At 49.1% G+C, this 15,093-nt stretch overlaps 1 protein-coding gene across 1 annotated transcript; it reads right to left on the bottom strand.

Annotated features, from left to right (window-relative positions):
• Positions 1 to 2,709: 2,709 nt before the first annotated feature.
• HAX1 (HCLS1 associated protein X-1) lies at positions 2,710 to 12,790 on the bottom strand. The gene is made up of 7 exons (XM_053368730.1): positions 12,673 to 12,790; positions 10,818 to 11,038; positions 10,384 to 10,541; positions 7,654 to 7,711; positions 6,269 to 6,378; positions 5,000 to 5,117; positions 2,710 to 4,247 (listed from the first exon to the last, which is right to left on the bottom strand). The coding sequence occupies exons 1-7, from the start codon at positions 12,723 to 12,725 to the stop codon at positions 4,159 to 4,161; spliced, it is 807 nt and encodes a 268-aa protein (XP_053224705.1). The 5' UTR covers positions 12,726 to 12,790; the 3' UTR covers positions 2,710 to 4,158.
• Between the last annotated feature and the right edge of the window lie 2,303 nt (positions 12,791 to 15,093).

Here is a 15,093-nt window from a genome sequence, read left to right as displayed (position 1 = left end):
ACCACTGGTACGTGTCTCCTCCTGCCCCAGGTACAGAGCCTGAGAAGAGCTTGCTGGATCCGGCCAATGGCCCATCGAGTCCAACCAGTGGACTGTAAAAAACCCTTAAGCAGGGCCTGAACAAAACTCTCCCCTCTTGCGGTTTTCAGTAACTGGTAGTCCGAAAATTTGCTGCCTTGAACTGTGGAGACAGAGTGTAATCATTGTGGCTGGTAGTCACTGAGAGCCTCACCTTTCATGAATTTGTCCAGACTTTTTCTTTTCTTTTCTTTTCTTTCTTTCTTTCTTTCTTTCTTTCTTTCTTTCTTTCTTTCTCTTTCTTTCTTTCTTTCCCTTCCTTCCTTCCTTCCTTCCTTCCTTCCTTCCTTCCTTCCTCCCTCCTTTAAAAAAAAATTATTAGGATTTATAAATAGACATACAAAGCTTAATATCAAATACCTTTCTTTGGGGGGGAGAGTCCAAAACTAAAATACTGATCTAAATAAAATAAGAACGTAGAAAGAAAGAAAGAAAGAAAGAAAGAAAGAAAGAAAGAAAGAAAAGCAGGAAAAAGAGAGAGAGGAAATATAGAAGAAATAGGAAAGAGATTTTTTTAAAAGAGAGAAAAAAATAAAGTTCAGAAATTAAAGAACTTCTGACTCTTTATCTGGCTGCTGCTGTACATAAACAATATTCACTTCAGCCACTTCAGTTTAGCATGCTATAAAAGTCACGTTCTGTAAACAAACATCATCTCCCATCCTCAAATTCCAGTCCTCTCTGAAAGATGTGACTAGTGGGGTGCCACAGGGTTCTGTCTTGGGCCTGGTCTTATTCAACATCTTTATCAACGACTTGGATGATGGACTCAAGGGCATCCTGATCAAATTTGCAGATGACACCAAACTGAGAGGGGTGGGTAACACCCCAGAGGACAGGATCACACTTCAAAACGACCTTGACAGATTAGAGAACTGGGCCAAAACAAACAAGATGAACTTTAACAGGGAGAAATGTAAAGTATTGCACTTGGGCAAAAAAAATGAGAGGCACAAATACAAGATGGGGGACACCTGGCTTGAGAGCAGTACATGTGAAAAGGATCTAGGAGTCTTGGTTGACCACAAACTTGACATGAGCCAACAGTGTGACGCGGCAGCTAAAAAAGCCAATGCAATTCTGGGCTGCATCAATAGGAGTATAGCATCTAGATCAAGGGAAGTAATAGTGCCACTGTATTCTGCTCTGGTCAGACCTCACCTGGAGTATTGTGTCCAGTTCTGGGCACCACAGTTCAAGAAGGACACTGACAAACTGGAACGTGTCCAGAGGAGGGCAACCAAAATGGTCAAAGGCCTGGAAACGATGCCTTATGAGGAACGGCTAAGGGAGCTGGGCATGTTTAGCCTGGAGAAGAGGAGGTTAAGGGGTGATATGATAGCCATGTTTAAATATATAAAAGGATGTCATATAGAGGAGGAAGAAAGGTTGTTTTCTGCTGTTCCAGAGAAGCGGACACGGAGCAATGGATCCAAACTGCAGGAAAGAAGATTCCACCTAAACATTAGGAAGAACTTCCTGACAGTAAGAGCTGTTCGACAGCGGAATTTGCTGCCAAGGAGTGTGGTGGAGTCTCCTTCTTTGGAGGTCTTTAAGCAGAGGCTTGACAACCATATGTCAGGAGTGCTCTGATGGTGTTTCCTGCTTGGCAGGGGGTTGGACTCGATGGCCCTTGTGGTCTCTTCCAACTCTATGATTCTATGTCTAGGGGGCCATCTCTCCTGTGGTAGGGAGTTCCACAGTTTAGGTATATGTGTTCATGCAGGAGATTGCTCAGAAGGAAATCCGGGCTGCCCGTTGGGGCATTGGATCAAACACCGTGAGAACAGGACGAGGGACGAGGTGGGCCTCTTCCAAGGTTTTAATGGCACATCATGCCAGCCTCAGGTGGCTTTGAAGGAGGCACAGAAAAAAATCAAGTCCCGTAAGTACGAGGGTCCTAGGGTTGCCATACGTCTGACAGAGGCATCAGAAACAGCGTCTGGTTGGAAATCACTGAAATGTCCAGGAGAGTCCTAGCTCTAATAGCTCAACAACTCTGGCTGAAGACTTCATTTGCCAAAAAGAGATCATGGACTCTGGCAACCCTATCTCAGCCGAGCCTCTCAGCCGCAACAGCTTCCCTAAAACCTCCAGCTTCTGAGGCAGTCTACCTCAGAAGGCCTAGAGATGGGCTCTCTCCTCAGAGCACTGCTTCCTCAAAACAGACCAGCTCCATCCAGCTTGGGCCTGCCACTCCATCAGGCTGACTCAGTGGGATAGGAAGCAGGAAGCTTACACCCTCTTTGTTCATTGGGTTGTTATTTTTCTTTCTTTTCAGATTTGAGGCCAAGCTCCATCAGCCCTTATAAGAACAACTCTTTCAGAATGTGTGCCCTGAGTTTGTTTTTTTTCTCTTCCCTCCCTGTCCCTTTCCCCTTGCATGCCGTGTACCTTCTAGGTTGTAAGCCTGCAGGTAGTGACTGCCTTGCTTTGACCGCGTGTAAGCTACTCTGGGAGCCTTTTTGGCTGGAGAGCAGGGTGCAAATGCTCTAAATATATAAGCAATCTGACACGACACGATGGATGCGACAGGGTTCTTTTTCGGTCTTCAAGAGGAACGACTGAGCAGGAGGGTTTGCCCTTTTCATTCCTGCTAGAGGCAACGGCAAATAAGCACACAGAAAAAACTTAAGCATAAATAAAGGCTATTTAATGTTATATTTCGGGAGATGGAGCCCGCCCCGAAGAAAGAGGAGGCCGCAGGGAACTGAAAACACACAGGAAGGAAGCAATATCTGAAATGGAGGCCTTGTCCGCAGAGGCACAAATCTGAAAAGAAAAAAGAACAGAAACCCAATGAAACAGAGAAGAACACAATGTGCCTCCGCTCTCCGCCTTGCTCTTTCTCCCCCCAAATCTCCATTTTCATTCTCACCATAATCCTGCCAGGAAGTTTATGCTGGGAGCTTGTGACTGACTCAGTGACCTTTTAGGGCCAAGTGGGGATTTGAACGCTGGCCTCTCTCCGGGCCTCGTATGACACTCCAACCCACAACACCACACCATAGCTGTCAACTTACAGATTTGAAAATAAGGGACCAGCGGCCTCGAAAATAAGGGATCAGCAGCCAAAATAAGGGATTTTCAAAGCACAGGTATGTTCACCTTCTGAGCCCCTCCGAGCCAAAGGCAGAAAGCCCAGCCAGCAGCCAAACGAAGCCTCAAGCGGTGGTTCCCACAGTGCAGCAACCCGGCAAAGGGAATGCAGCAAGGAAAACCACTGCCACCTCTTCGCTGGGAAGCACTGAGCAAAGGCGAGTCCCCAGGCAACGCGGCCGATTTGATTGGTACAAGTGCCTTATTGGGTGAGCAACGCAGCCAAGCAACACAGTTGGAGCCTCCCTCCTCCCTGGCCGGCAGGGAGGGTGGGAGAGGAGCTGCTTCCTTTGAAACCCAGGAAATTTAAGGGACATCATCAATAAGGGACAGCAGCGGGACACGGCGCTGGGATAAGGGAGTTTCCCACGAACTAAGGGTCAGTTGACAGCTATGCACCACACTGCCCTCCTTGCTCCTTGAGCACCCAAACTTTGGATAAATTACGCCATGGGCTTCCGTAGTCCCTGGGGCAAGATCTGTAATGCTACGCCAACAACTCAAGCGTCATGGAAGGCCATAGGCTTCTCGCCTACGAACTAGGCCCATGTCCCAACCAATCAGGGATCCCATCCCTGACCATTGGGGCTGCTGGCTGGGCCTGAGGAGAGCCGAGGGTCCTGCAGAGCTGCTGGTTCCCCATCCCATCTCTAAGGCTGAAGGCGAGAGCCCCCAAAGCTGTCTGACTCAGCCACAGGAAAGAGTGGAGGCTGTTCCATTTGGAGAGAACGGGGGCACTGCCTCACCAAACTCAGCCCCCCTTCAGCCACCCCCACCTGCCTGCCTTCTTACTTGCATCCATGTGTGGGGCGGGACTGCCTCTCATTGGTCAAGGCTGTGCCTCCCGTTGGCTCTAGCGCCATCTGCTGTTGGGCTCCTTGCCTTCCACCCTACCAGTCCCAATGGGTGCCAGCCTACCACTGCATAGGAAGACCTCAGATCTTACCCTCTAAGGCCACCCACCAGGCAGAACTATCAGCTCTAGAACCAACGGCGGAAAAAGGTGTCCAGGATGGAAGCGGAGTCGCCTAGGTCCTCTCCAGGGCGTGAACGGAAGGGTGACAGGTCTCCTGCAGAAGGAACCAGCCCGGTTAGCCAGAGGTGGTGTCATGGATAGGCTGGATGCCAAAGAGCGGTGGAAGGTACCAGGTGAGAAACCCCCAAAGGAAGAAGGCTTCAGAGCCAGGGGATGGGTGGTGGGAAGGCGATGGGTGGTCAGAGGGAGAAGACTGGGAGGAGAAAGTGTCCGGAGATGAAGAGGGAACAGGGTTTAGTGAGCAGGAAGATGCAGTGGCAGAGAGCAGTTCAGACTCAGAGGGAGAAGCGGAGGCTGGAGAGGAGGGGGTGGCCAGGCTGCTGAAGAAGCCAGGGAGTCTCCCCCTCCTGCTGTGTGACCAGCTCCTCTTTCCCCGGTCTCCCAGAACCAGAAGAGGCATGAAGAGGGCGAAGCAAAGAGTGACGAGACGAAGGAGTCTCAGGTTGCTGGGAAAGGGGCCTGGGGAGGAGCCTTAGAGAGCGGTAGAAGGGGGGGACCTTCCGCCCTCACAACTGCCTCACTGGGGCAAGACCTGCCGGGAAGAGTTGCTGTGCTCGCTAGGCCTGGACTGCTTTGTTTCTTTGAATGAAGAGTTAACTTTTCTGACACATAAGGACTAGAAACTTAAAAAGAAAAAGAAAAACTGGAGAAGCAAAAGTTGAGATTCTTACGAAGCTTCTGTGTGCTTCTCAGGAACAGCAGAACAAACACTATGCTGAATCATGACTGTTTAGCCAGCATGAGATGAAAGTTCTCTCGAACCAGGCTCCCCCTCCTTGCACTCACCTGAGCCTCCTTGCCGGCCACCGTCAAACCCCGGACGTGGCTCCCCTCCGCTCTGGCGGGTGACAACTGTCTCCTCGTGACCCTGACTGTCACGCACCGTCCTCCTCTCTTCCACCGTCTGAAGCAAGAGGATGTAAGGGATGGGTGAAATTTGGGGAAGATTCCTGGGGTAGAAGTATAGACTCTGCTCATTAAGAAGGGGATCCAGTAGGATCCAGTGTGAGGAATGGCATGCCAACATTCAGAGGAGACCTTTACATTGCCAGGGACCTCAGGAGTCAATTCCTCCTAAACTGTTTTGAAGATTAATAAATTACTGAGCCCATTGTGTAGTTTGCCATTTTTCAGTTTAAAGCCAGGACGTCCTGAGAGATGTCAATCAGCAGAACACCCTGCTGCCAGGTTAAAAAGTAAACTTCACAATGCAGCTTGACACTGTCTTCAAGTCATCTGAATGCAGAACATATTGCCAAATTATCAGTACATACATATCACTATATAATAAAATTGTCAGGCTGTCATCACGTTGCAGTTCGTATGGCCACCTGTTGGTGGCCCCACAAAGTGACAAAGCAGAACAATATTACATATTGATATGTTACCCTTCAACCACCACCCAAGGCCAATTAATGCAGATAAAATATTCAACGCAATGAAATAAACCTATCCATCACCATTGCTTCTCAACCTCTCCTTGGCAGAGGAGTGAAAATCCAATGGACACAAGTACCATCTAAGTACTCCTGAAAGCAGATCTTCAAAGAGAACGGGCCTAAGTGAGTCACGTCCATGGATTTTGAATGGGACTATTCTGCATAAGGGTGGGACGCGGGTGGCGCTGTGGGTTAAACCACAGAGCCTAGGACTTGCTGATCAGAAGGTTGGCGGTTCGAATCCCCGAAACGGGGTGAGCTCCCGTTGCTCGGTCCCTGCTCCTGCCAACCTAGCAGTTTGAAAGCACGTCAAAGTGCAAGGAGATAAATAGGTACCGCTCCGGCAGGAAGGTAAACGGCGTTTCCGTTCGCTGCTCTGGTTCGCCAGAAGCGGCTTAGTCATGCTGGCCACATGACCAGGAAGCTGTACGCCGGCTCCCTCGGCCAGTAAAGCGAGATGAGCGCCGCAACCCCAGAGTCGGTCACAACTGGACCTAATGGTCAGGGGTCCCTTTACCTTTTTACTCTGCATAAGGCTAACCTGGTATACACACCCAATCATGCACGCGCACACACACACACACACGCACTGGATTAAAGAAGCTTTGCCACATACCCCATCTGGTGCTACCACTTTTGTGATCGAGACGCTTTTGAAATACGACCGGGGCTGGGCTGGGGGAAGAATAGTTTCGAGCCCTTTGGATGTGACCTGTGAGTCCAGATCTGTAATAGAAATGTGACTGAGTATCAGCTGAGCCAGTTTTTACACTCACACACCCCTCTCCATTCTTCCCGCAAGACATCCAAGTTTCCACAACAATCCCCCCTTAAGAAAACAAATTCAGCATGTCAAAACACTTTTGCTTAGAGTGTGAATCATTTTTAACCGAGAGAGAGGCTTCTATACTTTCCTCTGCAACAATAAGGACTAGGCACCTGAATGCACAAGAGTTGTCCTGGCAAAACAGATACGGCTAAGTCCAGTATTTGGTTCCCCACAGAGGCCAAACAGACACCTCTGGGGAGATCACAAGGAACAGCCCCCTGTTGCCATACCTAGGGGTTGCCATGTGCCTGGAATTTCCTGAATACTGCATTTAGCAGCAGCGTCCTGGTGAAAATCAGAGAAATGTCTGGGAAAATCGAGTCATATGGCAACTCATGTTGGCAGTGCCGTTTTTTGGCGATTTCCCATAAAAATAGCTCCGAAACGGTAGTTTTGTTTGCGATTTTGCCCAAAAAGCTCTATAACCTTGGGCAAAACTAAAAAAACAAGAACCAATAATTTTGCCCCCCCCCCCGAAATGCTCTACAACTTTTCTGTCCGAATTTTCACTGTTTGAAATATGGCAACCCTAGCTATCCCCCTGCCCCTGAACACATACTCAGAGATAGACTGCTCCTGAACGTGGAGGGTTTATCTTCCCAAAACAAAAGGATAGATTCTTGCATCACACAGCTAATTACCGTATGTTTCGCTCCATAAGACACACTTTTTCCTCTTAAAATCTAAGGAGAATTGTCTGTGCGTCTTATGGAGTGAATGTGTGGTCCCTGGCGCTTGGGGGGACGGACCTGGGCTTCCCCCGTCAGTCCCGACAAGCTCCTGAGCAGCTCTGGGGTAGCCTGCAAAGCCTCTGCAGGGCAACGGGGAGCCTTCATCCCGCTGCCCTGGGGAGGCTTCGCGCGGCTATCCCTGGCTTTTGCGGGAGGTGGGGGAAGGTACAGAGCGAGGCTCTCTCACTTCCCCCACCTCCCGCAAAAGCCCCCAAGAGCCGCATTTTTCTTGAATTCCCCCCCCCCAAAGTGGGTGCACCTTATGGTCAGGTGCACCTTATGGAGCGAAAAATACGGTACATACAGTCGGATATATACAGACACCCAGCCATTTCCAAAACACTCATGAATAATCTGGGTGGTCTCAAAAGACCCAGACATGTGGCTCTTTGTTTTGCCCCAAACCAAACACTGTTCCCTCCCTGCCGTTTGCCCTCTGACCTCTGTCTTCCTTTGGGGCATCTTTCAGTTCTGGGAGAGGTGGATCAGTCTCTCGCAGCTGTAAAACAACAACAACAGAGAACGCAGTCAGTAAGGCCTGTGAAAGAGTGTGTGAGCGACAGGAGAAGGAAAAAACAAATGCAGAAGGAGAAGGCGGAGTGATATGGCAGATTGATTGAAAGACTGGCTATCCATCCAATCAGCGTTCACCCATGGCAGGGCCTTTTTAGTGATGGCTCCCCAGTTGCGGAATGCCCTCTCCATCATTGTTAACTTCCGGGAGGAATTGTAAAAACACTTCTCTTCACCCAGGTAATTGGTTGCCAAAGACAACTGTTCCAAGCAACCCTGAGATCACTGCAAGGAGTATTGTTTTCAACTGTAATTGCTTTTAGAATGTTCTAAATTGTTACTGGTTTAAGAATGCTTTTGTTATAGCTGTATATAAAGGTAAAGTAAAGGTAAAGGACCCGTGGACGGTTAAGTCCAGTCAAAGGCGACTAAGGGGTTGCGACGCTCATCTCGCTTTCAGGCTGAGGGAGCCGGCGTTTGTCCACAGACATCTTTCCGGGTCATGTGGCCAGCATGACTAAACCGCTTCTGGTGCAACGGGACACTGTGACAGAAACCAGAGCGCACGGAAATGCCATTTACCTTCCCGCCGCAGCGGTACCTATTTATCTACTTGCAGTGGTGTGCTTTTGAACTGCTAGTTCGGCAGGAGCTGGGACAGCGCAACAGGAGCTCACTCCGTTGCGGGGATTCGAACCACTGACCTTCTGATCGGCAAGCCCAAGCGGCTCAATGGTTTAGACCACAGTACCACCCACGTCCAGAGTAGGAGGCATAGCTATACATATAGTTTGCTGCCTTGGACTCCTTGGAAAGGAAGGGCAGGATCTAAATTCCATCCATCCGTTGAAATTAACTCCCTACCTGCAGAAAAGTAGCCTATCAGGGGGGAAATGCTACAACAGCCCTATCTATGGCGTGCTCATTTCTTTTTTGTTGGTTTTTTTAAGCATGCGTGAGAATGTGCAGAAATATCACTGTGCCCCTCAAAATTTAAGGGGCAGAGCTGTAGCTCAGTGGTTGAGCATCTGCTTCTTGATTGCAGAAGGTTCCAGGTTCAATTTGTGACACCTTCAGGCAGGGCTGGGAGAGACTCCTTGTCTAAAAATCCTCGGCAGCCAGTGCCAGCCAGTGTTGGCAGAGCTCAACTAGACGGACCAGTAATCTGATTCAGAACGAGGCAGCTTCATGTGTTCCTACCGGTCATGTGACCTAGTGCCACCCCAAATTTTACCACCTTAGTCTTCCAACTCATTCTGCATTATGGGCAGAACAGGTCAAACCAGGTAATTCCTTTGCAATGATCCCTGATGTCAGGGAACTGCCATCAGCTCAGAGGCGAGAGGTGGAAGGGCAGTTGTGTTACAGGGAGCCTCCGAAGATCTTGCGAAGCAGTTCCTCCTCTGGCCAGGAGGGAAGCCCCGCCTCCAGTGGGGAAGGGGCGCAGGGATCAGAAGATGGTAGGGAGACCCTCAACACAGAGCCTGAGCAAAGCGGAGGGGAGGCAAGTCCCCCTTTGCCAACGCCCACTTTGCGCAGTAGGTTTGCACGCAAAGAGGGGAGCAGAAGGATGGGGGTCACTCCCAGATTCTGCTAGCGACTGAGCAGACATGGACTTGCGACGCTCTGAACTGTAAATACTTTGTACAGATAATAAAGCCTGGAAAAGACAGGCTGGAGTCTTGCCTGTTTGCTCCTGAGCAACCACACCAGCACCTGACACCTGACTTTGGGGATTTGTTTAAAGAGCAGACTGTCCCCATCTCTCTGGCGACCGCCCCTGCCCAACCCCAAACATCAGGCCTCCTCTGCCAGAATTGCAACCATTTCACTTGGCTACCTCAGTGGGAGAGAAGACAAGCAGGGCAGCTCCTACTGGTACCTGAGTTTGCTTTTTTCCTCTTCCCTCCCTGTCCCTTTCCCCTCGTGTGCTGTGTTTTTTTCTTAGGATGCAAGCCTGTGGGCAGGGATTCTTTGATTTAAATGATTATATTTAAATTATTAAATGACCTTTAAAGCCCTTCACGGCCTAGGACCCTCGTACCTACGGGACCGCCTCTCCCGGTATGCCCCACGGAGGACCTTAAGGTCCATATATAGCAACACCCTAGAGGTCCCGGGCCCTAAGGAAGTCAGATTAGCCTCAACCAGAGCCAGGGCCTTTTCAGCACTGACTCTGGCCTGGTGGAACGCTCTGTCTCATGAGACCAGGGCCCTGCAGGATCTGATTTCTTTCCGCAGGGCCTGTAAGACAGAGTTGTTCCACCTGGCCTTTGGCTTAGAATCAGTTTTATTTCCTCCCCCTCTTTCTTTTTCCTTTCTCCTCCTGTGAAGAGGCTACATCCTAATGTTTTAATGTTGTATTTTAATCTTCTTTTTTAAATTGTATTTTAATCAACTTGTTTTTATTATTGTTTGTTAGCCGCCTTGAGCCCAGTATTGGCTGGGGAGGGTGGGGTATAAATAAAATTTATTATTATTATTATTATTATTATTATTATTATTATTATTATTATTATTACTACTACTACTACTACTACTACATAAGCCAATCTGGGAGCCTTTCCTGTAGCAGAATGGGGTACCAAACACTCTAAACCAATAGGCAAAGATGAGGCATCGTATCAGGGATGGTCCTGGGTTCAGAGCACCACACACCCCTTGGAACGGCTGCCAGGGCCTCCTCTCTGGAGCTGTGGGGCCTGAGTCGTCCTCTAGGGCTCTGCTGCCAGACCTCTGGCTATCCGGATGTTTCAGCATGAAATCCCGCAGAGTCTGCCTCTTCTCAGGTGATGGTGCCGGTGGCTCTGGGAAATCTGTGGGCAGATAAACAACAATAGTTCATTTTGATTTTATTTATTCTGGGGTTAAATCCGTAGCTCAGGGGCATAGAATCTGCAGAGAAACCGCTGTCTGAAAAATCTAGAGAGTTGCTCCCCTATATTCAGTACCATGAGGACTAGAATCTTGCAGTCTTTTTAAGGGAAGAGAAGAAGGTTCCAGGTTTAATTCCCACTTGCCTATTTCCCTCCAAACCGGGCCATCCCTAGCAGGACGCAAACCCAGTTGAAACCACCCAAGATCTCGCCTACCAAAGGGCCCAGAAGGCAAACTCCTCACTCCCATCTCCTGGAAGAGGTTGTTGAAATCCTGGAACAGCTCGTCAAATCCGAAGGTGTCGTGGAAACGCATCCCGCCTGGGCTGAATGTGAACCCGAACCCAAAGTCCCCGGGGTGCCTCGCCCCAAAGCCATCTTCATCATCATCATCATCGTCGTCCCGTGTGATTCCCCCAAAGAAGGGGTCGCGGGGCCTGTAGCAACAATGGGGAGAAGGGGAGAGGTGTTATGGGGGGGTGTTGCTTTAAATGTTAATGTGCTTGCCAGACTTAGCGGGGTTTATTTACTGTTAGGCGGTACTTGATTTCTGTTTAAATAAACAAAAATCAAAATAGCATGTAACACACGTTGCAACCCACAGCTCGTAACTACATAAAAATGGCTAAAAACAATTACATGGATGGACCCAGGTTTAAATCTCCACTTGGGGATAAAATGGGGGGGGGGCTTGGGCCAGCCCATCTCCCACAGCGCAGCCTACCTCGCAGGGCTGTTGCAAGGGGGGGTCGGGGACCCTCCAGCTGCTTTTGGGGAAGGGCAGGATACCCACGGTGACGCGGGTCACCCACAGGATACCCACAGGATAGAAGGGCAGGATACCCACAGGGACACGGGCGGCGCTGTGGGTTAAACCACAGAGCCTAGGACTTGCCGATCAGAAGGTAGGCGGTTCGAATCCCTGCGACGGGGTGAGCTCCCATTGCTCGGTCCCTCCTCCTGCCCACCTAGCAGTTCGAAAGCACACCAGTGCGAGTAGATAAATAGGTACCACTCCAGTAGGAAGATGAGCGATGTTTCCGTGCACTGCTCTGGTTTGCCAGAAGCGGCTTAGTCATTCTGGCCACATGACCCGGAAGCTGTACGCCGGCTCCCTCGGCCAATAAAGCGAGATGAGCGCCACAACCCCAGAGTCAGTCACAACTGGACCTAATGGTCAGGGGTCCCTTTACCCTTTACCTTATGTTACGGCTAAAATCTGGGTGCGGGGCTACTCTGCCACCCAGCTCATCGGACTAAGTCCGTGGGTCCCTGCGGAAGAAAATGAGCTCAGCCGGAGACAGGAGCAAGATGCGGAGATCCAAGGTTTATTGCGCAACAGGTTCAAGGCGAGATTGAACAGCGAGAAAGGGGTGACATGAACTTTTGAAACTCCCTCCATGTCCCAGAATACAGTGCAAAATACATCCCAGTTACATCATGAATACATTAAGGAGAGGTTGGGTTACACCGGATTAACATATGGAGGAGGGAGGGGGGAATATGCAGAGCTGGAGATATGCGCAGATAAGCGCTTCCTGAGTGCTGGTGATGGGAAGACAATGGTCCATGTATGCATAGTCTGCCACCTGGCATTGCCCGGAGGAAAGGCTTGGCAGAGCACCTTACTTGAGGGATTATGGAGGACAGGGGAGGTGTCATAGAGTCCTAGAGAAATTGAGCAAATTGGCACGTTGATTTTCTATGGATTTTATAGATTTTAGTCCCTTTTGACATTGACAATTGGGAATAAATGGATATATTGTAGCGAAGAAGAAGGTGAAGAAGACATGCCCCCCCTTCCGTAACACTTAGGATACCCACACTTCGTTAAAATGTCACCAAATAGGCGGATTGCTTGGAATGAGGCCTTAGTAAATAATGCGATCGCTTTGCCAGCTGCAAGGCAGGCAGAAACTCGCCCGGTGCAGCCACAAGGTGTTGGGAGGGAGAAGCTGCCCCAGTGGGATTTCCGCCTGCCAAGCTTTGAAAAGCTCAGAGGAGGAGAGGGGGCAACCGATTTGCGCATAAAATAAGAAGCAATGAGGACCCTGATCTCCCAGAGTCTCACCTCCGCTCCCCGGGGAAGCCGAAGAAACCCCGAAATACGTCGTAGAGGCTCATTCCGCGGCCAGCCGTAAAGCAATACCGCCACGCCTCCCTTCGCGCTTCCGCCACTCTGCTGTGAAACGCCCCCTTTCCTCCTCCCCCCGTCTGCCCTTATATGGCGGCCGTAAAGCGAGCCAGGCTTCACGACACTACCTCTAAACAACACTCTAGAGATAGAACTGACGTTCTCCTCTCCGGCGGCTCATAGACTTATTCGTGAGTTAGACTGATGCAATGCGCAAGTTTCCGAGTTCAATCCCAACGTCCCCCAAGGGACCTTGTAAATCAAGGGAGAATTTAGAGTATCTTAAGAGCGATTGTTGACTGGCGCTGCCAGAGGGCACCAAGTATTATTATTACATCGTACATTTTAGCCTCACAGAGGTTGATGTGAAAGCCTCCCTTGCCTGCAAGAATGCTGATAACTGGAGATCTCTCAATTTCCATTCAATCTTGAGTTTATTTCAGGTTTATATATTGTAAGCAGGCTGGCTGGCAGGCCCTCTCCTTTTAACTATTGTACACCACCCAAATTACTTAAAAGACTTAAATGCAGGTTCAGTTTTGTACAATAGTTAAGGGACACAAGGTTTTGCTACCATCCTTGGACAACAAATATTCAAGGCTGCCATAGAACAACTTTGGACTCAGATGCCTCCCAGAATTCCTTCTCCAGTCCAAAGATGTACAGGCTAATGGTTCTAGAGAAGGGATAAAAAAATTAATTCCTTCCAGTAGCACCTAGAGACCAACTATGTTTGTTATTGGTATGAGCTTTGCACACGAAACCTCATACCAATAACAAACTTAGTTGGTCTCTGTGGGTTAAACCACAGAGCCTAGAACTTGCTTATCAGGTTGGTGGTTTGAATCCCCACGACGGGGTGAGCTCCCGTTGCTCGGTCCCTGCTCCTGCCAACCTAGCAGTTCGAAAGCACATCAAAGTGCAAGTAGATAAATAGGTACCACTCTGGTGGGAAGGTAAATGGCATTTCCGTGTGCTGCTCTGGTTCGCCGGAAGCGGCTTAGTCCTGCTGGCCACATGACCCGGAAGCTGTACACCGGCTCCCTCAGTAAAGCGAGATAAGCACCACAACCCCAGAGTCGTCCGCAACTGGACCTAATGGTCAGGGGTCCCTTTACCTTTATGGTGCTACTAGAAGGATTTTTAAAAAAAATATTCTTTCAACTATGGCAGACCAACACGACTATCTACCTGTAACTAGAGAAGGGATATTTGGGGAGTGAGTGGTGATGCATGGAAAGGGCTCTCTTGGGGTGGGGTATTGTGGAAACTGCTGGAATAATCCACCCCTCTTGGATAGCCACTTATCCTTGGTCTTTCTGGGGGGTGAGGAAAGCAGGATCTGCAGATACTGCGCAACACTGCAACACCCCAAGAACCGCCTTTCCCCATAGCTGGAGGACCCTGCGCTCATCATCTGAGGCCCTTCTTTGTGTGCCTCTTCCATGAGAGGTTGGGAGGACATTGACAACCAATGGGGCCTTTTCTGCAGTGGCTCCCCGCTTGTGGGATGCTCTCCCCAGGACAGCTCACCTGGCACCTTCATTACATAACTTTGGGCACCAAGGAGAAAATATTCCTTCTCCCAGGCCTTTGGCTAACTAAGCAATTAATGGCTTGGGGTGTGTGTGCTCTTTAGTTACTGTTTCGTGTTTTTATATTGCAAAACAACCTGTGATCCTCAGATGAAAGGCAGCATTGGAATTTATTAAATAAACTACCAGAGCCACTCAAGTTCAAAGTTATCTGCTAAATTGATTATGTTTATGGATGTTCTGTATGGTTCCAATGAGTGAAGCACACTCAACTTCTATACGGCACACCAGTGTGGATTTCAGGTGACCTCAAGAGGTTGGATAAATTTCACGCATCCCTTTTGAGGTCATTATTAGGATTTGCAAACTCTGTAAAATATGAAACAATATGTTGTGAGCTGGGAATACTACCTTTATCAGTAAGGGCATGGCTGAGGACCTTGAAATATTGGATCTTCCTCCATTATAGAGCCCTATCGCCTAATACTTTACGATCTTTTAAGTGATAGTGCAATCTACAATCTATCAGTGATTTGTAGGAGAAAACTGGATTCGATAGGGCTCACTCTAACTGATTTTGAAATCTCTGATCCCAAAGATATATGGGAAATTATCAGGAAGACCCTCACAGAAAAAAGTGTTCTCGCCATGCTTGAGGTTGCAAAGCACAGCACCTGCTCTCCTATCCACCTAAATCTCCCTTTGTGTAGAGATTTCCAAAAGGGATACATGACAAATCTGAAGAAACATGAATCGTGTAGGCTGTTTATGTTGGCCAGATTTAACATGTTTCCCTCGGCGGTAGTGAGAGGAAGATACTTAG

Source organism: Podarcis raffonei, chromosome 16, assembly GCF_027172205.1.
Source record: "Podarcis raffonei isolate rPodRaf1 chromosome 16, rPodRaf1.pri, whole genome shotgun sequence".
NCBI lineage: Eukaryota > Metazoa > Chordata > Lepidosauria > Squamata > Lacertidae > Podarcis > Podarcis raffonei.
Note: the sequence above shows the minus strand (reverse complement) of the source record. Positions and strands in the feature narration are given on the sequence as shown.